The sequence below is a fragment of the Dermacentor silvarum genome, chromosome 6 (genome assembly GCF_013339745.2).
Source record: "Dermacentor silvarum isolate Dsil-2018 chromosome 6, BIME_Dsil_1.4, whole genome shotgun sequence".
Lineage (NCBI taxonomy): Eukaryota > Metazoa > Arthropoda > Arachnida > Ixodida > Ixodidae > Dermacentor > Dermacentor silvarum.
The window spans coordinates 176,890,435-176,917,554 of NC_051159.1; the positions used below are offsets into that span (position 1 = coordinate 176,890,435).

Below are 27,120 nucleotides of genomic sequence, written 5' to 3' on the forward strand. Positions count from 1 at the left end.
TATCCAACGGCTAAAGTCCTATGGAGAATTAGGAAACTTGCAAATGTGCGCTACAGGCAGGGCATAGGCTAAGCGCGATACAACGCGCTTTTGCAAGTTTACCATGAATTACTTTCTCGCTCAAGTTCAAATCGGAGCATTAGGCTTGAGTTTGGCCTCCGTGAGCATCTTGTGTCTATATCCTGAGTGCGAGGGCACAGCCCAGGAAAATTATGAGTATCCGCCGTTAGACGCAGGGTCACTTGCCTCAATAGCCAGTTTAGCTCTCACTATAGAGTGGCTTACTCTTCACAAGTGGTCCTCGAGAGGTAATGTTAGGGAGCAGCGGATTATTTCTTTTCTTCTACTGTTTTAGCTTCGAAGAAAGCACTGAAGCTTGACAATAAAATGTTGTAGAGGGTCACTCCAAAGAACGTTTTATGGATACGATGGAAAATTCAGTGAACGTTGTCTTAAAAAGAGTGCAATTTTGCTCTGACTATGGAAGGCTTACTCCTTCATTTCTTGTATGAATTTCTGCTTAGTTTTCACCCTAGAGAGATATAGAGAGAAGTTTAATAATGCGAAATGCAGAGGGGTCGCCCGGAGGTAAATTCCCCTAGCCAGCTACTCCGCGTTGGGGGAACGAGAAGAGGGAAAGAAACAGGGAAGACAGAGGCGCATGATGGATGACGATGACGGCCGAAGGAGGCACCAACTGAAAATTAAATTTCAAATTAAATTGTGGGGCTTTACTTCCCAAAACCACGATTTCATTATGAGGAACGCCGTAGTTGGGGATTCCAGAATAATTTGGGCCACATGAGGCTTTTTAACCTGCACCTAAATGTAAGTACACGGGTGTTTTGGCATTTTTCCCCCATCGATATGCGGCCGCCGTGGCCGGGATTTGATCCCTCGGCCTCGTCCCACGGTTGTCAGTTGTAGCTCCCTAGCCACAAGTGACAGCAGGTACCAGGGCCACCGCAGCCCTGAAGCTTCCGAAGACAAACTTTTTCCACCCGGAAAATGTTGCGGAAAAAAAAAAAAAAAAAAACAGACGTGCAATGTCGTCGGAGAATTGACTTCTGGGCTAGGAAGAGAGGTCGGAGTTCATTATGATGTATTTGAAAAACCCGCGTCAGATGCTTTGTTTCGATTTCGGTTCCAGTTTCTAGTGTTGTGTTTGCTGGTATCTTCAATGTTCTCTAAAGCTTTTTTACTGCTCACCTTACTGACAGAATTCCTATTTGTTCTACCCTTGTGAACCTTCTTGTGTTTCAAACATCTATGTTTAATTTTTCTTTTTTTCTTTTTTGTTTGGGTAATATGCATCCGGCTCTCACTCCGACAGCTAAGCAGGACTATAAATAAGTTGAAAACACATTCACGCACGCTGAATTGTTGAGCCTGTATAACGTTACTATTTTTGTAGAATTTGGCTTTCACGGTAGACTTTAGTTGACGTCATTCATTTTGCCATCGGCGTAATGTTGATCGCGGCCTCAAGTGGCACTGCAATCGCTTCAACTTTATTGCGCGCATGATCAACGCCTTGGCATGATGCAGCGTTTGCGTTCAAGGAGCGCTCCTGCTTTCGGATACTTTTAATCTTGCGTTGTTTTGCTGTCGCTGTCACATTAGCAACGTTTTTCGCTCATCAAAATCCTGGTGCTGAATAATGTCTGAAGAAAAATCTTCCAGTGATGGCACAAGCTCGTTGTTTCACGAGAGCGAAGCAGACACAAGCTTCCTCGGTATTGGTAAGGCGCCTTTTCCGTAAATTTATGACGTGTCAGCTTACGGCAGTGTGGACTTGTTTGGTTTCATCGTTATTGCATTTGCACTGTCAGAAATTATTGCTGAGGGAAGTATAGTGAAGGATTTCTTCCGTGATATACAGTAAAGTAGGTTACCGCGCAAAGCCCTACTTATACGAAGTAGCCGCATGACGTTCCAGTTACTGTTGCTTCAAGTCTGCAATGAGGTTTTCTTTGTAACGTTTTCACCAAATATGACACCGATGACGCCCAGACGAGCTTGTACGACCGTAACAGGTCTTTGGCATTTTCTGCAGTGCAAGACCCCAATGCTAAGCTGTTTTCCCTTTCTTCAAGGCTAAATGTGCCGTTTCCTTCTGAATGTTGTTCCCACACGACCGTTCGTGAATGACACTATGTGAGGACCGCCAGCTAACGTAGTATGGCATGGTGTATGTTGTGATGCAAAAATGATTGCTTAATCATTTAGCCAATATAAATCAGTGGTGTATCCATGTTTGGACGAGGATCCAGATTACTACCAAGCCAGTACTCTACTTTCGTCAGAAATATGGATGTTCGTTCGGTCAAAATGCTCATGCAGGTAAAGGTTTGTATGTAAGGAAGTCAAGTAACTGCGCAGTTGGTGGTCTCTATAGCTTCTACAGTTCTATATTTCGGGCACACCGCGTGCATTTATTTATTGCACCGCGTGCAAACCATTTATTTCTGAGCAGAATGTTTTTAAGTGTTAGTTGCATATCGAAAAGAGCATTGCACTTCAGCTCCATATCATAAAGAGCATTGCACTTAGAAAAATATTTTTTTGTGTGTGTGAGTATTCGTTAATGTTATGCTTTTACGCTATTTGTGTTCAGGTGGCTCAAAATGCCAGGGGCCTGGCCTAGTCATGTTTGTTTTGCCTATGCCTTCCGGGCCTGTGCAACATGACAACCACATATTTATCTATTAACCAGTGCACTGTGAAATAAAAAAAGAATGCTGTAGGTACTGCGGAAGTTGTCGAAAATTGTTTTGTAAGGAGGTAGCTTGATTGACGATGTAAGAGAACAGAATTCTGTATTTGTAAAAAGGGCACTTTTTCAAGGAATTTGAACAAGAAGGGTCGAGGCATTTTGTCATTTGGAGGAGTGCTGAAACGATGTTTTCGTCCTGTCACCTTTTCTTTTTCTTTTCTTTCCTTTTTTTCATAAAGTGAGTCAATATTCATATGGAAACACTAGATCACCCTAAATAATTTACTGTAGTACATGTTTCTACGAACCAGTTTCAGTACCCTGGAGGTCAATGCGCCTTGACATTGTAATACATTGGCTTGCTGCGTTCCTGTTGTCGCTGCAGTTGTCACATGCTTGCGCAGCCATAAGAAATATGTTTAGCACTCATGTTAAACATATTATGAGCAAACCATATGAGTTAAACACATTAAAAATTTTTTTTATGAGCAACATTATCATACTTAGCCTTATTGTTACATGATGTCAGCAAATTTTCTTTGTGTTATGACATCACAATAATGTCAATGACACTGCCAGCTGGGCTGGTATAATGCAGTGATTCCTCTTGCTCAATTCACTTCTATGCCATTCTTATCCACCGTTCGCGGCTGGCTGATCCCTTAGATAATGCAGGCAGAGCGCTGCTCTGACCGCTGACGAAACATGACAAATTATGGCATTGGAATACAATTTTTACAGTTATCTTGGCCCGGATCCCTCATTTCGAGACCAACTTTAGTATTGAATTAAGATATGTGTTTTCAAACCTTGATACTTGCTTAGTGTCGTCCCTTGACATGTGAGAAGTGTGTGGTAGAGTTCTTGCACCTTTGAAAGTATGTGTCAGTACTCCTTTAGAGCTCACTTGTCAATTGATAAGGAAAATCCGACCAAAGGTTATTTTAAACTAAATGTAATAAATATGAATACTAAAGGAAATAATATTAGTTGAGTCATACAGGGTGTCACTGAGCTTGAAGCTGTTGTCAGTGAACCAAGAATTAACTCAAGATCCGTTTGACCCTTCTTGCAGTTTGTGAACTGATTCGTACTAGTTCTACGCTTGTACACAACTAGTCATACACCTTTTGCACAAAGCCTACACTACTGTTTAGAAAAGTGTGAGAACTGCTGTTGATTTGTTCTGCAAGAGACTTGTACTGTGTAAAAGCGAATGGTGACATATATCAGGTGGATGAGAACATAGCCTTGGATTGCCATAGACATTAACTTTCTTATTTATCTGTCAGGCACCTCATATTGATCAACAACCTCTGTCCTATCTAGTACACTTATTCCTATGTAGCAAAATCCTGTCCGTGGTGGCCGCATTTCAATGGGGGCGAAACACAAAAATACCAGTGTCCCTTGCATTGGGGGCACGTTAAAGATCCCCAGGTGGTCAAAATTAATCCTCAGTCCCCCACTTTGGCGTGCCTCTTAATCAACTCGTGGTTTTGGCACGTAAAACCCCAGAATTTTTTAAAATTTCCTGTGTAGCATACTTATTCCAGGCTAGCAGTGCCCAGTCTGATACAAGAAATGAAGACACATGCTTTCCTAGTTGACTTAGAACTGTATTTGCACTTATTCTTTAGCAGAATAGTGCAACTTTTTTTTGCTTATTGAGCCATACAGTGTTTGAATAGTGGTCTTTATTTTTTAATACCAGTATGTTGTAAATGCACTTAGCATATATCTATTGCAGGATATTAGCTTTAACTACAAACACCAAGTATGGCATATGACTGTCTTTCTGACAGTTATCACTGGTGGATCCAGACTGGGCCCCCTGGGTGCGCAGGGTCCTTCTGAGAATGCTGGCACTTTAGTGCTAACAGTACTAAGCGACCAGTACCCCCCCCCCCCCCCCCTTATTTTTTCTTTATACTTTGATGAGGGCCTGCCTGTGGAGGCTGCCATGGATCTTCCCCTGCTTGTTATAGAATGCAATGATGTACACTTTTCTTTTCATGGACAGTGGTAAGCTCCCATTCAGGGCACTACATTTGGCAAATCAATTCTACAAAAATCTGCAATGTAGAAGAAGTTTAATAAAAGTAGCTTAATGCTATTGTTGGTTGGATTACAGTTTTTCACTTTTGATCACTACATTTATTGAGATTAGTAATAAAACAGAATGAATAAGGGTTTATGTAATTAAAATTATTTGCTGTAATTCACTGTAGCATCTCTTATTGATTGGAACTGAGAACTGTCCACGTTGAGCAATGTTCATCTTGAAGTCTGCACATCACTTACAGGAAACGTAGACAAACAGCAACACCAACCAAAGGACATGTACTGTCATTGTGTGCACTGTAAGAAATGAATATTTGATAAAGCAGCTGCTTAAATTAGAGAAACACATGTCAACCCCTCCTTTTTAGTTGCAGTGTTGCTAACATGGTAGTTGAACCCATTGCCATTAAATTATCAGCTGCAAACACAGCACAAACACTTATTCCCTTAATGATTCACCCTCTTTGCTTCCAGTTCTCAGCTTCATCTCTACAAACGGATGGTTCATCACATTTGGACTCATCGGCTTATACATGCTGTACAAGAAACTGGGCTCATATCTACCAACAATGAGCAGAGTCTCACCACCTACACCACAGAGCTATGGTATGGTGCAGCACTTGTCATTCTCATTTGAGGATTGTCAATTAGAGGTGTTAACCGTGAAGGCATGGCATGCAGCCCAGTGCGTGTGTCCCATTTTGTGCAGGGCATGCTTTCTGCTACTTTTTCATTAGCAGTGCAGTTCGCAAGTCATGATATTGCAAATGTGCTTGCTACAGGCTGCATTTTGTGGCAATTGTTTTCACTTTCCATACTTTCTTACCTTTGTCATAGGCTCGTGCACAGCTGTGCCCCTGCTGCCGCTAAAATGTTCCACCAAGCAGGACAGATGATACGAAAAAAATAGTATTGCACAAAACTAGCATTTACAGAGTATTACCCCAGGTCTCTCTTGCAATGATCTAAGTAACTATTTCATTGATAAACACACACATGAAAACCTTGATGATTGGATGCCTGTATGCCATTTTTTGGATTTGTCTCCAAACCTACACTCTGTCATTCTAAAATTTTCATTTCAGCATTCTGTGATTACATTTTCTCATTATTATGTGTTGTGTTGCAGTTGCATTAAGTTACATTTGGTCTTAATGTCCTTCTGAGCTTTAACTTTAGTCATATTGTGTTTATTCAGACTCCCATAGATCACATATCTTTAAAGGTTCAAATAGCCAATGTTTGAATTTTGCTAAGTTGAATAAATATGAACATACTGTGGTGGCTCAGGGGTTCTGACACCCTGCTGCTGAACACAAAGCTGTGGGTGTGTTTCCCAGCAGTGACAAGCGCATTCTGGTGGGAATTGAATGCGAAAATCACCAGACTATAGAGACTCTGATTACCTTGACCAACTACGCTTTTTCTTTTTTTCACACTGACTGTATTGGGCTTGTGTTCTGGCTTGTGAACATAGCTTGTGAACTTTCGGATTGTGTGTTACCACTTGGGGAACTGTTTGTGGGAAATGGACCTTCATCATTTGTGGGTGCAGCTTGTATGTTGTGTAATGAGTGGATAAGTTGATGGGGTTGCCTTTCACCACCATTAGTGAGCAATATTGTTAAATGGGCTTGAAGCATTATTTGTTGAAGGGACACCAAAAAAGAAAAAGAAAACTGAATCAGTTTAGGTTGATTATGTATTCTTGAACAACTTTACTTTTGTTGATTTCGCTCTGATAGGTTGATTATTAGAAGAGAAAATGACACTGAAAGTTTAATTTTCGAATTTTGCACAAGAACCCCAGGGTCAGTATGTCAGTGTGACGCCACAGATTGCAAAGCATTCTTTTTTTCTCCATTTCAGCTGTTGTGGTCCAGTAAAAATTCTTAAAGCTTTTTAAGGTACAGTCTTTGGCTCTTCTAGAATACAAACAATTCTATTCTTATCTATAAAAATTTAACTAGGCCTGAGCGGGTGCAGGAATTTCAACGCTGTGTCACCCCCGTCTTTCGTTTTTGCGTCTTTTTTTTTTTTTGCCTACCAAGCATCTTCTCGCCGTAAGAGTGGCTTTCTTTATATTGTGGAAGGGTAATTTACTAACACAGCGAAAATAACTTTACAGCGAAGCTGTATATGGCTAGGTTCTGGTAGATCGCGTCCGCGGACAAAACGACGCGTAAAACAACAAAGTGGGCCAATCCTGGTGATAGTGCAGAAAGGGTCCAAGCTCAGTGGCACATACCCCTGTGGGCTCGGGGACCACCTGTAATGCACCCTTTAACTACCCTTGTCCTACATGGGACCCAAAGAGACAAAAACAATTTGCCGGAGCGATGAACGCTGTTGCGCAAACGCTAGTCCATGACGCGTGTCGAAAAGGCAGTGATAAAACGTAATAGTCTACCAACCAATCGCTGTGCCTCATTCTTCTTTGACATAGCCATTTCTCTAGTGACGGCATCAGTTGCCACTTGGACTCAGTATGGGTTTGGTGGTTAAGTAAACCACTCGCCATGTACCATGGTTACAAAATACATGATGAACACCAGGATCTTCGAGTGTATGTCTCTTTATTTGCTCAATATAGTCAATATTGATAATGTATATAAATTCACTATAGCAATATTCACCATAGCAGACCCACCATAGTCACAGCTTCACTGGCTTCCATCTTCACAGTAGTGGAAGGGCTCTGAATTTTTTCTCTTTAGTGTCCCTTTAGGATTCTTAGTACAAGTTACAGGTACCCACCAAGCTGACAGGAAACCTACAAATATTACAGGGTTCCTAAATCATCACCATTACTTGTATTACTCTGTTTTTACACTCAGAAATATGACACAATCTGTCATTGAGACATTTGTTATTAGCTGCCACACCTTTGCAGTGCCTGAAGGAGCTCTGAAGCACTTTCCTAACTAATCGTAGAATCGCCTCACTATTAAAGTATGTCGTCCCACCAATCTCATGCCACAAAAATTTGTTATATCCTTCAACTATAAGTGTAGTTATCGCACCGATATTTACCCGCCGTGGTTGCTCAGTGGCTATGGTGTTGGGCTGCTGAGCACGAGGTCGCGGGATCGAATCCCGGCCACGGCGGCCGCATTTCGATGGGGGCGAAATGCGAAAACACCCGTGTACTTAGATTTAGGTGCACGTTAAAGAACCCCAGGTGGTCCAAATTTCCGGAGTCCCCCACTACGGCATGCCTCATAATCAGAACTGGTTTTGGCACGTAAAACCCCATAATTTTTTTTTTTTATCGCACCGATACACGGCTTTCTTTCCCTTTTCATCTCCACTGGCATGCTGGAAGCAACACAGTGGACAAGCCAAGAGGACATAGCCCCAGCCAAAAGTTGAGTGTCGCGGTGGTGAAAGGGCTTGTCGTGGCACCCCGTGGCAGCTGAGGTTGACTAGACTACTAAGCACGCCGCTGCCATCTTGGAGGCCATGCTCAGCTGATGCAGCTACACACAGTGCAAATATGAAATGACTTGTCTGCCTTTTTGAGCTCGCAGACATATATATTTTTTCATTTACTTAACCCAAAATTAGGAATTACTAGTATGTATTACTGGAAATGTTCTCGTGATCATGAAATCAGCCAGTAGCATTGGCTGGCTAACTTCTTCTGTTGAGCTTTCGATAACGACATTACAAATGCGAGAGCAAACGTCTGTTCACTGCTTTTGACAAGAGATTGTAAATTCCGTGCTACATACAGTGCAATCATATTTTGCTCACATGTTCAGAGGACCCTCGTAAACAGATCAACATTTTTTTACAATGTTCAAAAAGTGTTTCAGGGCCCCTTTAAAGGCACTTGGCAACACCTTTTCTTCAAAACTGAGAACACATGGGAGTGAGTGTAATGCCTTTGAATTAATATATGCCTGCTGACATTTTTGAAAGGACCTAATAATAATGCGTATAGGAAGAGTGCGATGTTTGCTTTCCCTATTTTTTCTAAACACGTTTCCTTTGATCTTGTACAAAGCCACTAGTAATACCCTGCTCATAGCCAGTTTCGCACTTTTTCACCTTTCCGCAGTGCGCTTATTGTAATAGATCTTTTCAGAAACATGCAGCACTGTGCTTTCTCATGGTGGTCTCTTTTGGCTAGAGAATGTCAATGCGAATGTCAAGGTGTTGTGCAAATTTAGTTTTTTTTTTTTTTTTCTTGTAGTTTTGACTTATCTTTTGTGACTGTCAGTTGCGAGCAGCTAATGTGCATATTTCGAAACCTTCGGCAAGCATTTTACGATTATTTCACTGCCTTCAGCATGCCGCAGAAAAAAAAGAAAGGGGGCAACCGGAGGCACTGTGTACCCGGCAAAATGTTCGATATGCAGCAAGAATAAGAGCTTAACAAAGGAGGTATCGCAGCAAGGGGCTTATATAGCTTCGCCGCATCACCGTTGGGCAAATGTGGTGAAATGTACACAGTGTATTGTTGAGAAAAGTGAGAATTGTGGACAGCCGGTCTTGAACGCGAACACCCCACGGCACAATCTGGCAGCCCCAATACACAGACTGCACTCGAGATCCTGTGCCATCCCCTTTATCATATTTTCAGGTCCTGATTGGCCTGTATTATTTTTATTTTCGCGTGATAAATCGTCTCACAACACTACATATCTTTATTGTGGCAAAGATTAGATCAGCCACTATGGAACGCATGCAATCATAGAAAAAGGATCTTGTGCTTACCGACGCTTCATTCTTGCTAAAATTTTACAGAAAGATCACATTTTATAGCATGGACCGTTCATGGCAATACGTAGAATTGTTACTTGCCTTGTTTGTTAAGAATAAACTGCAAATTTGTCTTCATCTGCACTCTCAGATGCCCGCCGGGGTTGCGTAGTGGCTATAGTGTTGGGCTGCTAAGCACGAGGTCGCGTGATCGAATCCTGGCCACGGCGGCCGCATTTTGATGGGGGCGAAATGGGGAAACACCCGTGTACTTAGATTTAGGTGCATATTAAAGAATCCCAGGTGGTCCAAATTGTTCCGGAGTCCCCCACTACGGCGTGCCTCATAATCAGATCGTGGTTTTGGCACCCGCGAGCAATTATTAGAAGTGAATCTCAAAGGCCATGTGCTGCCTTAGCGTAGACAAAGAAAGTGACTTAGCTAGCGTGTTTTAGGTATTATTTAGACGTATTCAATTACTTGCCAGGTCTGTGAAAAGAAACTGCAAAATTGTCTTTGTCTGCGCTCCTTGCAGTTGGTATTGTCTGAAACATGCCTGTAATGGCACTTTTGCCGTGTGCAATAAGGCAGAGAAAAGTCTTCGAGATTGGATTCCAATAATTGCTCAGTGGCGCATCTAACGGGTGCAGATGAACACAAATTTGCATTTATTTTTTTTTTACAATCTAGGCAAGTATCAATGCCAAGTGTTACTTTGAACAATCCGGGTGAAAAAATTTGATCCTTCTGCAAAATTTGAGCAAAAATGGAGCTGTGGTAAGTGTAAAACGTTTTTTCTACAATTTTAAAGGAAAAACGCACATACATACAACTCATGCCGACGGTGCTCCCAGTAACAAAGAACGTGAAAAGTTCTGACTTGCGTGATTTTTCAAGCTTCGAAGCGCTACAAGCAAATTTTTGTACACGAAAAAAATTCATCAAGAAAATGCTTGAGGTTGCTTATATCTGTCACAACATTCATGCAAATACATAGCAGTAACAGATGATAGTGGACTCGGCACACTTTCATCCGGTTTCTTTAGCGGCTGCCGTTGGGGCACACGTGACTTTCTGAAAAAGTCTGACCTTCAGGATGGCATCTGTGTCTGAAGAGCAACAAAAAAGTAGGGACAGGAGAGGAGAGAGGTGGTCAAAATTAATCCTGAGCTCTCCACTACGGCGTGCCTCATAATCAGAACTGGTTTTGGCACGTAAAACCCCAGAAAGAAGATGTGTTGACAACTGCCACTTTCCCAGCTGCTGGTAGTTTAAAGGAGTGTGCATGCCTGTGCAAGCTTTCGTGCTGGAATAGCTCATGAACAAACGCCCAGTGGCTGGCGTATACGCACTGTTGCAGGGGTCTATGATGTCATATGCGGGACATAACAGAGTGGGCCTCGAAAGCCACAGAAAGAGCGAGCTATCTTTTATGCAGGATTGTGGGCTTCATGCAGCAGAATAATATTTAACTTGCATGCTCATGATATCATAGTCTACAGATCACATATTTTCTTGTCTTGTCCAAAAGTGTTGCAATGCTCTTTTAAAGATATAGATATAAGATTGAAAATATTTCATTTTAATTTTTTTCATGCAGGACCTTCAGATGCAGATGAATTTGTGCGGCGGCAAGAAGCTTTGGAGCGGGCACGTCGAAAGATGCAAGAAGTCCAGGATGCACTAGCTGAGAAGCAGAAAGAAAAAATGGCACAGGTGAGGATGTAGATCTAATTGGCACAAAGATAAATGCTGTCCGGACTAAAACTGCAGATTTTGGGGCACAACTTGGTTTGCTTAAAGGGGTCCTGAACCATCCCTCAGGCTTGGTGAAAAATCATAGTCCACAGATAGCATACGCTGCTGTGAACATCTCAGCCAAATTTTGCACTCGTGTGTGGCACATGAAGCTCGGAAGCGGAGCCCGAAGTCACCTTTTTCTCAAGCACTTTCTTTTCAGCAGAAGCCTGCTTTTCACTCCTTTCTGGACGCCTTATTTCATAATATAGCAGATTCCCATGCGATTATCATCTATTGGCCAATAGCTGACATCAGTCAAGAAGAATGTTTGGATCAGTGCGCTTCTTCTTACTGTTACTGTGCATATTTATCGATGCAATTTATGAAACAGGCTGAAGGAAGCGAAAATCTGCTTTCGAATTTGTATAATAATTACGTACTTCAGGAAGAAGCAGACTGTCGTCTGCTCACGCTCGGCCGCGTGCACAGGAATTAAACTTTGGCCGCCCTGCTTATCGGGGCTGTATCCGTCAGATCTCGCTAATTTCAGCTGGCATTAAACGCTCAACTAGCCTCGAACCACGCGAAACTTAAGGTCCAACCACATGCATGCTTGCCAGCATGCGCTCACTCCTGGCCACTCCTGGTTAGACACATTGGCAGACTTCGCTTCGTATTAAGCTATTGATAACGCTTCAAAATGCGCAAGTTGGATGTGGCTACTATCCATCATTCAAGCTGGTGTAGGACAAAGCCAGTCCGCATCTTTTATTACGGCCAGGCTGGATGTCACACACCCTGTGAACGAGGCGCCAACACCAGGCCAAATCCTAAGCCGACTTACTAGCTTCCGAAAGCCCCATGAAAGCAAGGACAATTAATAAGGGACCCTCTGGTGCGCTAGCGAACACCGGATGTGGTCTAAAGACCGAGTCAGAGCCCAGAGTTGTCAAAACACAACAAAATATATTCTTCAAGTAAGGCAGTAACATACACACGTACACACTTCGGCTAGGTACATCACAGTGCAATTCAGATGGGTGTTAACAAAATTCGGGAAAATGATTAACGACAAGCACTAAGAGTTCTACACGTACAGTACAGAATGAATAGGAACACAAAGTGTCCACTCGTATTTACACGTGCTTGTCTTAAGCCTGACGATCTCGTCGTAGCTCGAGGCAAATCTCAAAGAAGGAACTTTTTCCGGAAATGCAGACGCTCAAGGAACTCGTCAACTAGCTTGCCGGGGAATCCCCTTCTTCTTTAGACGGTCAGTCTTCACGTCACATCTCTTCATCCGTCCGGTCTGATCCCCTTACTAATTCTCGCATGGCGCTTTTATCGCCTTCACTGGCGTTTCTCGGACTTTCTGACGGAGTTGCGCTCCCATAGCATGAACAAAGCCTGGGAATCTTCTAGGCATTTCTCGCGTTATAGGCCGCGGAAACGTCTTCGAGGAGGAAGGTGACTCATCTATTGGTGCTTGCTCGGGCTGACGCCCTCCCTGTCGGGGTCTGAAAGGGTGTTTCAGCGCGCACCCTCTCCTGTCTCTCAACACCGCAACCTTCGCGTATCTTGTCCAAGCTTCTAGTCTCTGTTGATTGTGTTACATGTTATGCACCCAAGGGATTCGTAGCACATCCTCCAACTGGAGGGTGCAGCTACGGTAATACGCTTTTGCAGAGCATGTGCTTCTAGGCCCTTGCGTTCAAGGGTCCTGCTGAGGCATTAGTGCCACTGACACCCACATCTTATTGTATCATCCTCTCATTGTATATATTTTATGACCATCGCATGTCTCACACGTCACGTGTCATTCTCATAGTTTTAATGCATATACAGTGTAGACTGCTTATAACGTAAGTCGCCAGAGTCGCGAATATCTGCACTCTAAGCGGTACTGCACTATAACCAAAACAACTATTTTATTGCGATAATGGGCACTCTAGGCACATTTCTGCCGTCGCTGTCACCGTGCTGTAGGTTCCGTATTCGCTTACTAAATAAATTAACAAGCACGGTGTCACGCGCGCACAAGCAAACATGAACACATCTCGCTCGTTGACCACTGAAACGAACTGTCAAAACGCTCAAGTGACGAAGCGTGGCGAGCAAATTGACCTTCGTGCTATCATGCCTCTCGCTTCAATGTGACCTATAAGCAGCGAAAACATGGCGCGCGGCGGACATTCCCCGTCGCAGATTGCTTTCAAGATAGGGTCAAGGCGATCGTATCGCCGAAGTGGATCGTCGCAGATTACGACCTGCTTCGGTCCACTGAAACCATTTCGCATTGCTTTGCTGGCGAAAATCCTCTCCTTCTGTTTGCGCCAGTCCCGAACGCAAGTTTAGGATTCTCCGAACACCCGTGATGCGGCTCGATTTTCGTCCGTCTCCGGACACATTATCACTTTCCTTTTAAATGCGGCATCATGATGAACTCGGTACTTCATGCTGATAAAGCAGACGCAGAGAACGTGAAGACAGTAAGCACATGTACTGCAGCACATGGAGGAAACTACGGGAGCTAGGCTCGAGAGTAGCTAGGCTCGACGCGCGTGCGAGGTGGCCATTTTGAAATGCCGACAGCTATATGGTAACGCAGATTTAGGGTCGCACTCGATTCTAACACGCACGCAATTTTTGGACCTGTTTTATCGGAAAAAAAAGTGCGCGTTAGATTCGAGCAAATACGGTATTTGTGGCTTGAAGAGAGCGTTTGCCGTCAAGGTTGACTGCCGAACTTCCAGGCAGCTGCACTGTAAGCGGTATTTCGTGCCCCGCAACTGCACTATAAGCGATACGCGTATACATGGAGTGCACGCCCTGCATGATGATCCAATCGCTGGACAGCTTGGATTTTCTCGCACTCTCTTGAAGGATAGAGGAGAAGGTTTACTGAGAGCACATTACCGCCAACATTGCTCACTACGCTTATGCCAACTACACATCAAACCAAAGTATTGACACACATGCTTGTTTAGGTTTATTCGGTTAAATGCAGTCACCGGGGATAAAGATAAACAAGGATGCATTACGATATTTTGGTTTAATATGTAGCCAGCATGGTTGTCGGCCATGTTGCTGGTGCTTCCTCGAAACCAAAACTAGCGAAGCCTAGTAAATCCAGCTGTCACTGACTGCGCCCAAACTGCAGGAAAACTCAAGTCACGCCTTAAGTCATGACAGCTGCATTTGCTGTTTGTCGCACAAGTTCCAGCGTTTCTTCAGTTACAAGTTAAATAGCGACATGGTGCTGGGTGACTTCTTCAAGCAGTTTTAAAGGGCTCCTCACCAGGTCTGGCATGTCCTATCCATGTCCTATGGATAGGACATGCGAGAGAGAGCAAGTGCAGCACATGCCCCACGAGCAACGAGAGAGTGCACGGGCAGCGTGAGTGCCGCGTGCAATTAACAAGAGAACACGCACAGCATGAGGGCCACGAGTGACGTGAGAGCGTGCACAGTGTGAGTGCCACAAGCAAAGAGCACGCGCAGTTTGACTGAGTGCCAGACGTACAGCAAGAGAGGAGCAAACGCAGCACGAGGTCCGTGAGCAACAAGAGAGAAACCACGCAGAGTGCAACTGGGCACTGCGTATGAGAGAGGAGCAAACGCAGTGCAAGCGCCTCGAGCCAAGAGAGCACGTGCAGCATGACTGAGTGTCGCATACAACAGGAGAGTAGCAAACGTAGTGTGAGCGCCACGACCAACGGGAGAGAGAGAGCATGCGCAGTGTGACTGAGTGCCGCTAGCAACGAGAGATAAGCATGGGCACTGCCATGCCTTTGTCTGTTGTCCCACCTACTTCCACGACACCAACGCTAATTCCTCTCGTTGCGGATAGCAGACATCGAAACCGTCAAAATTGTTATGGGCAACAAAACGGAGGACGGGTGAGAGTGTTTCTCGCCTCCTTTAGTAGGCAAGGAGGGTGCCACAGATTCCTTCTCGCTTTTATTTGCCCTGTGCTTTGTGCCTACGCGTACATTATACTTTTTGCCTTCCTTCAAGCTGTACCACATTTGTGCCAACTGAACAAGTTTGTAATTTGCCATTTTATGTAGAATCTTGCGGAGGAGAATATTACCCGCTGTTATACATATTTCTCGCATACATGCGACTCATGTAATACATTTTTTGTCACGGTTGTGCTCTGTTGACCGATTTGTCAACCCCGGTGAACACACACTGTAGCTTTATAATCACATATCATTGCAAGGAGTGTACATTCTGTGGTAATGCAAACAACAATTTGGGATAACTATACCAGTTGTGCCATCAACAAACATTTTGGTAAAGTAAAGGTGCCCTAATAACGGCATTGCTGACTGGGCCAGCCGAGTTCTTTCAAGGTCCAGGTAGTCACTGTCCACAGAATGGGCTGAGCAAATCCTGTTGCCCCGTAGCACTTTCTCCTTGGGCAGGGCCTCCATATCTTGTTAGTTGGTTTACCGAAGCCACACATGAAATCGGAAGCACAAGTAAAAAAAAAAAGAAAAAAAACTTTCGTTTCTGTCAATGTACACATTGGTTGTGTGCTGCCTATTTTTTATTTTTTTTTTCTGAAATATTCTGCACTGTATAGAACCGTGACAAATGAATGGTCGTGTCTTCTGTTGTGCCCGTGCATTGAAGCTACAAACAAACCGACTGCCTGTAATGTAATGCACACGGAAGTTTGAAATATGATGAAAACTAGGGAAAGTTGGTTTAAAGGGGCCCTGAACCACCCCTCGGGCTTGGTGAAATAACTTAGTCCGCGGGTAGCATACGCTGCTGTGAACATCTCAGCCAAGTTTTGCTGTCGTAGACGGTGCGTGGAGCTCGCAAGCGGAGCGCGAATTTACCTTTCTTTCATACGCTTTCGTTTCAACAGAGGCTATGATCCTCACTCTCTTCTGTGTGCTTTATTACGTAATAAAGTACATTCCAATGCGTGGCTGCTATTGGTCGCTGTGGTCGGCTACACCATGACCACCGCTGGGTGCCGCTACGAGCCCACTGTCTGCTCACTGTGGACAACCGCGTTTGGCTTACATTTAGCCCGTCGTAGGCACCAAAATCGGAATTCTTGGCGTCTACGTTAACTCGCTGTGGACAATCGCGTTTGGCTTACATTTAGTGCGTTGTAGGCCCCAAAATTGGAAGTTATGGCATCTGCGTTAACATCCAAAATTAAATTTGAACTGCGTGCCACGGTGACATTACGAAGGCGGAGTGTTGTGGCCCGGCCCCGCCCCACTCCGCCGTAGCCTTCGCAGTGCAAGGCATTGGAGGAGGAAGGGGAGCACAGCGGAGGCCGTGTTTGATTGCCAATAACTCCGCTTCTGCTGAACGCATTGAAATACTTTTTGCGGCAAAGTATTTCTGAAGTAGCATATTTTCACTTCAAATTTCTTTCTCCACTTCGATAAAAAGTGGTTTAGGGCCCCTTAAAGCGGCAGCGCAAATAGGACGGTGACGCAGAGAAAACAATCACCAGCCCTTCCCCTGTCGAGAAAATGGGAGGAAGCGAAGCGTCTCGTGTGTGTATGTGACCTTCGTCAAAGTAACGTAAACTTCATGACATGTCATGGTAATAAAACATAAACGTTTATTAAATGTACACATCGAGGGAAGGAAACGTACAACGCAACAGAAGGAAAAGTTGCACGAAAGGGAAACAAAAGTAGAGGCAAAGGGAAGGAAACGTACCACGAAAGGGAACGAAAAGTAGTAAGAAAGGGAAGGGAAAGTAGTAGGTCAAGTACACACACGACAAGCTTCGCTTACCCCCATTTACTCGACAAGGGAAGGGCTGGTGATTTTCTTTCTCTCTCTCTCGTTCTCTCTTTCTTGTCCTTTGTATGTGCCATTCAGCTTAGACCCTTTCTGGCCTATCACCAGGATTGGCCCACTTTTCAGTGTGACACCACCACCACCACTGAAACTTGAGCCTATAAAGCTTCGCTTAAAGAAGCAGGCAGCATGAGTGCTAATCCAGTGTGCTTTTCATCTGTCTTGCTGTCCTTTTTGTGCTGCCTTAGCATAAAAAATAAATTTTTTACGTTCATGTTAAGCTTTGGATAGCTGGAGCACCCCGTTTATCTCTGCCAAAACTTCTTGTGCACCACACGTTGAAGTTCGTTTCGTCAATATAGTGCTGCGTGACTGTGGTGCCCTCGTCTTGAAGCCATTTTGCGAACTTGCGGCACTCTTCCTTGACATCAGGACGGTTGCAGTCACCCGGCCTCTGGGTTACCAACTTAAGTGTACAACCATAACGTTCGAGAAACCGATCAATGGTCAAGTTGCTGATTTCAGTACCGGGAAACTTCTCTATCATAGACATCCTGATTTGCATAAGCGTGAAGGATGAATTCTTTTTTATAATTTTTCGTAGGGTCTCCAGCACGTCTCGGCCAAACTTGTTTGATGAACCACCACGTTTCTTGGCCGTTTCGCTATCTGTTGCGGCAGTAGAGCGCACAGTCTTTATATTTATTCCCAGTGACAGCTGCTTCAAGTCACCAGGTACGCATCGATGATGCAGAAACAATCCACAGCAGACACGCCAGCGTACTTGGTCTTCTCTTTATCAGGCATCTCTCTTGGTCATCCAGCTGTTTGCATGTTGCCTTCCTTCACAGCGCCAGTTTTCAAAAGATTCAGTTTACATAAAAGTTGAGGTACACCACTGATGATGATCACATAGTGCCTGACACTGGTCATCTGCCTGTCTGCATGGAAGCATTGCGCCCTTTACAGATGCAACAGCATGTCGTCTGTTATAATTGTTTGGTATAATTGTTTGTAATTGAATGGTAGGGGGGGGCCTGCGTTCAAGAATTTGTTTGACATAATTCCAAGACGCAGGCTTTTACGGTCTTTTTTACCCAATATAAATAAGTGTCTGATTTACGACATCCAGACGATCACGGTAGCAGCCCACAGAAAACTGCAACTTCATTGATCATCTGCTCGTGCCCTGCAAGAAATGGCTTGCACTATCTTGCACCTTCGGTGTAATTTGGGCAAGACCCATTCGACCAAGTATCAGCTGTGCTTCGTTTCTTCTTACATTCGGGGACCCAACTCGATGCATTAACACACATTAATAGGTTGATGAATAAAAATTCCCTTGAACTTTTGCTCTACGACATCAAAGCACTCTGATGCTCGGAAGCCTAGCGTGTCGAAGATCCGCCTTGCTTCTTGTGACCCCAGGGAAGTTCTTACTTACTTTTATCTAGTCAGTAAGCATGGTAAAGACCGGAAGCGAAGCTGTACTCAAACTGGGAAATTCATTGTAACCATTCGAAGGGGTTCTTGAAGTCGAACCACGGAAGTGGCAGTCTCATGTTGGTCGCGAGAGTAAGCTTTCCCGCCACTCAACATTCACCATTCTTGTCAACCATTGATGAAACTCAGCTGTGCCGGATGTTTGCGACACAAGCGCACATCCAGTGGACGTACACAGTCAGCAGAATTATGCAGGTATATAGGTAAGAAGAGAGCGTCCACAACGCTTGACATGACTGATGATCACATGCAATGACCGGGAGAGATGACGATATGCAAGGCCTGGCCTTATATTTACAAATAAAGGAAGCTCTCCCTGAAAGGAATTATTTACACAAAGATGCATCAAAACAAAACAAATACAAACATTCTTGGCATTCATTTACCCTGTTCATAGTATGTTCTTTTTTAAGTGAACAAAAACAAAACACAAATAGCAGCACACATGTTTATGCTTGCTTCTCAAGAGGTGGGATGTTTATTTTATTGTAAAGCCATTTTACCGAATGCATCTTGAGCATTTATGTGTCCATCCCAGACCTGTTCGGCATTTCGTCCATTGTTGCCCTTTTTACTGCTTCATGCCATACGCCTTTTCAAGAAATTTATTGGTATACCAAATGGTCAAATTGGCCACCATTCTCTGAACGTAGTAGATTTGTGAAAATGTCCTGTACGTGTCACAGCTAACGTCCGCATTGCAAGCGCTTTAAACGCTGTGTTCGCTTCGGTAAGCATTACCACAGTTTACATATGTGTGATGTACGGGAAATGTGATGCGATTTGTCATCTCTAGGGAGGAAAGCTTATCAGATCCTACACCCCATAATTTAATTACCCTGCTAATGACTGTTAATATAAATCCTTTGCAGTAAAGGATTGTAAATACCCGACAACACAGAACTGTGCAATATCACTATTTATCGCTAATGACTCGCTGATATTATTTATATTCTTCAGCTCATTGCTGGTATATTGACACTTTATTCTACTCAACGGCAGCGCGTACAAGTAAATGCTATCATGGTAAAAAAAGTTATTGATATTTACTACTGGCTCAAACTTCTCAGTTCCCAATTGTCATAATTGAATCACCTTTTAAGCGACCTTTCATTTTATTTCCATGAAGCTGCGATTTGTGAATAGTCGAGAACATTGAAGTTAATATGGCCTCTTTGTACTTTGCACTTCTTGTGTTTTCGAATTTCTGCTATTGTGTTCTGGTTTTCTGGGCTTTGTTTATTGCTAAGAGGACTAGCGTTGAATTTGGTGTAATCTTTTTTTTTTTTTCCTATTGTTGTATAGCCTCGTCACTTTTCAAACTTATTGTTGTAGTGCTCCTCCTGCTTGGGCCAAAGAATTGGCCTGCAGTATGGTTAAATAAAATAAAAATAAAACAATTACTGGTAATCACCACTGTTTTAACCACATCTGCAATCTCAAACAGAGGAACGTATTTAAAGAAACACATTCATTCCTGTGGCAAAATGAATGATGGCTACTGCTATCATACCAAACAAAGTGATTTGCGTTCACTAGTGACTCTTTGTTAGCATCTACTAGTTATTAATCTTGAATTGCCGTTCAAATTATCATTTGCCATTCATGACACTATGCTCTATAATAGTAGGAGAACACTGGACTGAGCTTATCACTAGTGGTCACTAATCAACCTTCATTATCGGTAGCAATGTTAGCAGAAAAAATGCTTATTCAATGATATTTTGATAGATATCAATGATTACATGTACAATTGATGGCTACTGCTGTCATACCAAACAAAGTGATCCAGGATCACTAGTGACAATCCTAGCATTTCCTAGTTATTAAAAAGGGCCATTTGGCTCACTTTTTATTTGATACCCGTGACTTTATCCTGCATGAAAGTACGGAAATACCGAACTGAGCTTATCACTAGTGATGACTAATCACTGTGCATTATCAGTTACCAATGGTAGCAGAAAAATGCTTATTTAATGAAATTTTGATAGATACCAAAAAAGACATGCTCGAATAATAGCTACCACTCTCATATAAAAATATGCGATCCGTGGTCACTAGTGACCACATTCTAGGATCTCCTAGTTATCATAATTGAATCGTTGTTTAAAGGAGTTCTCATTTGACATCCATGACGCTATGCTGCATAAATGTATGAGAACACTGAACTGAGCTTATTACTAGTGGTCATTAATAACTCTGCAATATGAATTAAGTGTTTACTGATTAAAACTCATTTATTGACACTTTCATTTATACCACTTACGACGTGTACGAAGGACTGCTGCAACTGTCGCACTACACAAAGTGATTCGTCATCACTAGTGACTCAAGCTTAGCATATCCTATTTATTATATTGTTACCGGGCGAAAATATATGTATTTACAATATATACAGTTACAAGGTTGTAGCTCCGTGGCCAGGGTAACACCATCTACCGATCTCCTAGACACTTCAACCTCTTCTTCACCTCCCAACGTCATTTTGTCCACAGTGGCGCAAACTCGTATGGGACAATATTGTAGTTATTGAATCGCCATTTGAATGACGTTTCATCTGATATCCATGACACTATTCTGCATGAAAGTAGGAGTACATCTCATTCAGCAGATCACTAGTGATCACTAATGACTCGGCATTATTAGTTAGCAGTGATAACAAAAAAGTGCTCATTTTATTGCAACTCGATAGATACCAATGACGGCATTGACGAATGAAAGCTGCCGCTGTGACAGTAAGATAGGTGAATAATATTCACTAGTGACTTAAGCATACGAGTTCATAGTAGGCACAGTTCAGTTGCTCGTTTAATGACGTTTCATTTGATATACATGACATTATAGGGTACAAAATAGTGAGAACACTGAAATGTGCATTGTAATTCGCTTGTGCTCACTAGTGACTCGACCCTATCAGTTAGGTGTGTTGTGCAATTAATTATTTCATGACCGTTTTAATGGTACAGATGATGAGGAGTTCGATTGGAGGCTACGGATATCGCACTAAAATAGTGAATCGTATTCACTGGTGGCAGATGCCTACCAGTGTCTAATGATTATCATTGGATCACTCTTTGTTGTTCTTTTTGATAGCTTTACCAAATCGTACGGGTGTCATTAACTCTCTTAACGATCGCATGCTGACATTTCCTCTCAATTAATTGCGAGAATTGTCATCTGCTGTGTCGCTTTCATACTTTGATTAAATCACTGGCGTTTGGATTATTTCGCTTGGTGTTAAGATTAAATTGATTGGCGCTTGGATTAAAATCACTGGCAAATGGATTAATTTGAATGGCGCTTGGATAAATTTGCTGGCGCTTGGATTAAATTAAGCGGAAAAACCTGTATAATGAATCTGGTCTGGTCACTTACATGTCTTACGATTGCTGTGGTGTCATGCAAGAGGGGGATGCAACTGTTAGAATAAGGTAGGGCCGAAAACTATCCCTGCCCTTTTCACTTTTTTGATGGTGCTCTTGAAGGCACACGTTAAAGGCCAAACTACACGTATGTGTGCCGGCATGCAAAAGCTCGCGCCCAAGCGCCTCACGCATGCGCAGATTGTGCAGAACAGATCATATGCGTCGAAGCGCAGCTCGAGCACAGAGATGTACGCTAAGAAACAGCATTGTCCAACATGGTGGCACCCATGGCTCCCGCTTCAGCGTGAATTCTCGTTATGGCTACGCTCTCACTCGCAGTGATCGCCAGTAACTATTGAAATAAGCTTTCGCTTTCTCTAAACTGACCTCAAACGTTTGTTATAAGTGCATAGTGTGTCCATTTTGTGAGATCGTTCTGCAATTCCAGTGCCCGTAGGCCTAACGAGACGCGTCCGCATAGTAACAACACAGCAACAACAGGATGGTTGCTAATGGATTCTCTTGGCTTGGGTATGTTTAGCACAAGGCACTAGACGAAACAATGTCTACAAAGGCGAAAATGTGAGCCAAGTAAGCGTGCGCTGGCGCAAGTCTTCTAGGTTCAAACCGCCATTACTCGCGAAGCGTGGCAAATGCAAGGCGCGTAGCGCGAGCTTTTGGGCGTCAGCACGCGTACGTGTAGTTTGGTCTTAAGACACCAACCACTTTGCTCCTTCGTATTTTTGACCACGTTGTTACTGTAGTCGACGAACGAGTTCCAATGTTTCACGTGGCAAATTCGCTTCTTTTTCTTTTTTTTTATTGGACAAGTCAGCCTGCAAACCTCGGACAACTTATTTGGAGCAGAAAAGACAACATTAACACCTCCTCGCTGGCCTATCTTACTTAATTGATGTGATACATGGTGCATGCACTGGTTTCCCGTTTTAAATTTAAAAGAACACTCATCATGTTTGCTCCTTGATGCACGAGGGAAAGTGGAAATGACTGGGTTTCCCTAGATAGACTATTCTTTGCTGTTGTCCATGTCATTGCTCTTGAAGCAGTGGCACATCACACGTATGCACTCACTTACGGTCAGCACATGAGGGTGCAATCCAATCTCATTTTGAGCGACAAACCTGCTTGTCATTCCACGCCTCCAGTAAAGCATTTTTCAGGCTCCATCGAAGTACTAAACACTTTTCGAAAAGCTGTGGCAATGTGGCAAGGGGTGGAGAGCTCACAGTCATGTATATTTTTGGGCACAGTGGTCTCATCCAATGAGTAATAGAATTGAATTTGTTCAGCTAAATGTGGGGATTGATACTGTGGGACTTACATAGGGGCCAACTTTACAATTTTATTGTAATATGCCCAGATTTTAGAGCATGTTCACGATTGTTGTAAAGACGCTAATGGTTGAAAAAATTTTTGTGTCCAGATTAGAGCAAAATCAGTTTCAAAAGATACAAATACAGTCACTGACCACTTTTGAGAGCCATCCCACGTTACGTCGTCCAAGTGGGAGGTTGCTCTACGCAGTCCGGATTTTGAAGCGTAACTATGGGCAGTCCAACGGGCCCTCGACGTGGCGGAGAAGCTAGGCGTTTCTGTCTCGACGTGGGAGCTGCCTGCTACGTGCTAGTGCACGTTCCGAAGCACCTCAATAAAGTTTTTCTATTCCATACCCGCAGCAGTGCCAACCACGTTACTGAACCCGTGTATTATGGCAACCATATTTTCAACCACTGTTACGTATTTATTTCTTAAATAAACATCACCAATAATTGCGTCTGTGACGCAGATCATTTTAGGTATGATTATAGAGGAGTGCGTCTGTTTACAGCGTTACTGCTGCGCAAATGCTGTGAAGTTTTTATTAACGGTCCACATCTTTAGTACTAAAGCAATCAAAATTTAGTATTTTTGGACTTCGACTAGTATATTTGTCGAACTTAAATTTGTCAGGTCAGGACTTATGTTTTGCTTTATAAGACCTGTGTTGTTCGTCTGGTGTTGTCATTCTTCATTCCCTTATCTTTCTTCAAGTTCCTTTTTCTGTTTTGTAGCCACCTCCCTTTTTCCCTCAATGCATTCAGCTCGCAGCTTTTTCCTAAACATCTCCTTTATTCTTTCTACTTGTTCGTCATGTTTCATATCTTAACCATGTGTGCCTTGTTATTATTATTATTATCATCATGGGTTGTTGCCGAGCTGAAATTCAGTTGTCAGGCTTGTAAACAATCTTGGTGGCATCGTGCTGCTTTCTTTCACATGATATAGTTATCTCTTTTTCTCTTCACTGGGGTCTTGTGTTGCCTGCAGAATGTTTGATCAACCTAAGTTCAGCTTGGGTGCTTCTTAGTCTTTGCTGTGTCAGTGTCTCATAGGTGGCTTGTGTATGTAACCTAACTTTGGGAGTTAGCATGATGCCCACTGGAGTAGTGGGCTGATTTCAACAGCTGGTTGCCTTTTTGCTAGCTCACTCTTCTATTTTGAAACTTGTTCTTTATGCGCATTGCCCTTTGTTTCTCTGCTGCAGCTCGAAGAGCAGAAACGACAAGAAAAAATCGACAACTGGGAACAGTTCCAGAAGGGACGTGGCCTGGGCTCGAAGCTTCGAGCCACGTCTACAAACGAGAGCTCTGCCGAGTCTAATGGGCTCTCGCGGAGACCCAAGGGTAGTCAAGACAGCAGTGACCGCCTTCGTGGCTCTGATTACAACCCACTCATGGGTTCCTCGGGAGGCTCCTCGTATAGGCCAGAGAGGAGATGCGTGAGCCAGGGTGGCGGATGAGGTTAAAGCATGGGGTTCAGTTTTTAATTGATGCAGTGGTGATGTTGCTTTTCTTGGTGCTAATGTGTGATGGGCCACTGTACGGCTGTTAAGAAGGCAGTGCATATTTTTATCAACACGGAGCAGTTCTCCTAGCCATAGCAAAACTGCTATGTTAGCCACCAATTGTTTTTAGAAGATAAGAGCATGGAAAACAAGTGAAATTGTTTTGCAGTCAAAATTTAGATTCTCAGAAACTTGCAGATGCGCTCTGTATGTTTGTGTACATGCAATAGAAGCTTGAGGAAATTTTAATGGCTCTCGTGTTTCAGCAACTTCTAAAGTAAAAAATGCCAGCTTGTTTGTTTGCACTTTGACTATCTAAATTGGGCTAACGCGTGCCCGTTTTCCGCAACTTCAGCCTGATAGTTCAGAATCACTGTGATGACACGATTGAGTGAGGGTGTGCCTTTCACCTGGCTGCTGGCACAAGTACAAGAAAATACATGACATATTTTTAAGGGATTGCAGTTTTATGAGTGAATTTTTTTAATGTTTCTATCGTTGCAGCAAATTCTTGAAGTGTAAGTTGCCATCGAGGTGCCAATTCTCAAAGGCTTTTGACTGCAAAAATTTGTTTTACAGGCTCGCAGCATCGAAGTGCTCCTCGACAGCCTGTTATGATTGTGCTGTCCCTCTTGCTCCGTACTGTCAGTCACGGTGTACATACAAGTGAACTCGAGTGCTTTTTCCTAGAATGGGCACATGTGCCTTGCCATCTGAGAAATGCTGCACCACTGCTGCAGAAATATGAACCCCCCTGCTTTCTGCCACTTGAGTTTACCTCACTGCGTGCTTGTTGTATTAGTTCCTTGAGACCAAAGGTAGCATAGGATGTACGCAAGCACACAGACTCATGAAGTCGTTACTGGAACTGGTTCACAACCAACGGTATTGATGGAAGGAGGCATCTCAATGTGGTACCTGCTTTTCCAAGACACAATGTTAATAAAGTTACATCTCCATGTTCATAGTTCAGAATCTCTTTATACATCCCTTTGGACATTAAAATTACATTGTTAATAAACTAATTTGTTCGTTTCAGGCTTTGGGATCTCTCTATTACGTCCCTTTGGGCTTAGAAATTACATGAGCTGGCCGGCCACCATCAGTGCTACTGTTGCTCACTTTGCTACCTGGGGCAGTTGTGTAAAGAGAAATCGTAAATATATAATGTGATGCTGCTAACGTCATGCTCAGCTTGCTTGCTTGCTTGCTTGCTTGCTTGAAGTGATTTAAATATTTATATTACAGTAGAACTCTGTTGATATGTTTTTAAGGACCACTGAAAAAGAATGTATGATCCAGAAAAATGTAACATCTGATAATGCTTGCAGCAGCACTAATAATGATGCATTCATGAACTCAAACTGAACTCAAACTCAAAAAGTTGTCGCAGTTTCACCTGAAAGGCGAAGCATCAATTGCGATAGCAAATTTGTAGAGCTATACGGAGTAAGGATAGTAGCTTTATCAGCTGTATAAACTTGGACATGCAGCAGCACCGGCAACACGCAGAACTGCTGTCGACGCTGTCGGCGTTTTGCCGGCGTTCGCACAAAATGCATGCGGCGTTGGTGACTGTTGCCGGAGCCTCTGATAGAAATAGGCACTTGGTGCCGCAGCTAAACGTCGCCTCCCTTCCCCCCCCCCCTCCTCCCCCACGGCCTTTCGTGTGTCGTAAGAAAGCGCGTTTGCTCTACATATATGGTGATTGTAAAGGAGGAAAGGGACACCTACTTCTGCAGCCCTTAAGGGAGCACGGCGCAGAACGCCCATTTGTTCTCCGCCGTGCGTTCACTCCTCGTGAAAGCGCGCTTCCCTCGCGCCCTTTCACTCGCACATACAGCGTTCGGCACGCGGCGACAATTTCATCTCCATTGACGTCATACGGAACCTCACGGCGACAGCGACGCCAACGGCAGAAATCTGCTTTTCAGTGTCCATATAATTGCTATCGCAATAAAAAAGCTACGGTCACACAAAGCCTTATTTGATGTTGAGTAGAAAGCCTACAAACTATTGAAAACCCGCTCGGTAAAGTACATTATTGCTGCCTGACAGTTATACTGCTTTGGCAACTCTCAAAATCTTCCCTGGAAAGTTGCAAAAAGTTTCCGAAATTTTCATTTACTTCCCCGAGGGCTTGCATATAGTGTGCTCAATGAAAAAATATTAAACATATGCTCTATTTCTTGTACTCAATGACGACATTGAATGACAAACCACGTTTTGAGAAGTCAGTTTTCTTACTTCACATAAATGTTGTGAATAATATTCTCTTAACAGTAAAACAAATGTAAAAAATAATGCAATATGCATGAGTGCCAAACTCAGCAGTAGGATGAGCAGGCCCGTATGACTTGTTCAAGGTGACAAAGCAATAGAAACTTCGGCATGGA

The 27,120-nt window shown here is 43.4% G+C and overlaps 1 protein-coding gene across 1 annotated transcript; it reads left to right on the forward strand.

Annotated features, from left to right (window-relative positions):
- Positions 1 to 1,507: 1,507 nt before the first annotated feature.
- LOC119456447 (selenoprotein S) lies at positions 1,508 to 25,687 on the forward strand. The gene is made up of 4 exons (XM_037718234.2): positions 1,508 to 1,742; positions 5,255 to 5,386; positions 11,088 to 11,203; positions 24,425 to 25,687. Exons 1-4 carry the CDS (start codon positions 1,661 to 1,663, stop codon positions 24,677 to 24,679), a joined length of 585 nt encoding a protein of 194 aa, XP_037574162.1. The 5' UTR covers positions 1,508 to 1,660; the 3' UTR covers positions 24,680 to 25,687.
- Positions 25,688 to 27,120: the final 1,433 nt, after the last annotated feature.

Excerpts from the sequence above, each read along its gene's own strand:
- LOC119456447 (XM_037718234.2), top strand. The coding sequence starts at position 1,661 with ATGTCTGAAGAAAAATCTTCCAGTGATGGCACAAGCTCGTTGTTTCAC. Across the intron at positions 1,743-5,254 it reads CACAAGCTTCCTCGGTATTG|TTCTCAGCTTCATCTCTACA; the intron begins GTAAGGCGCCTT and ends CTTTGCTTCCAG. Across the intron at positions 11,204-24,424 it reads AGAAAGAAAAAATGGCACAG|CTCGAAGAGCAGAAACGACA; the intron begins GTGAGGATGTAG and ends TCTCTGCTGCAG.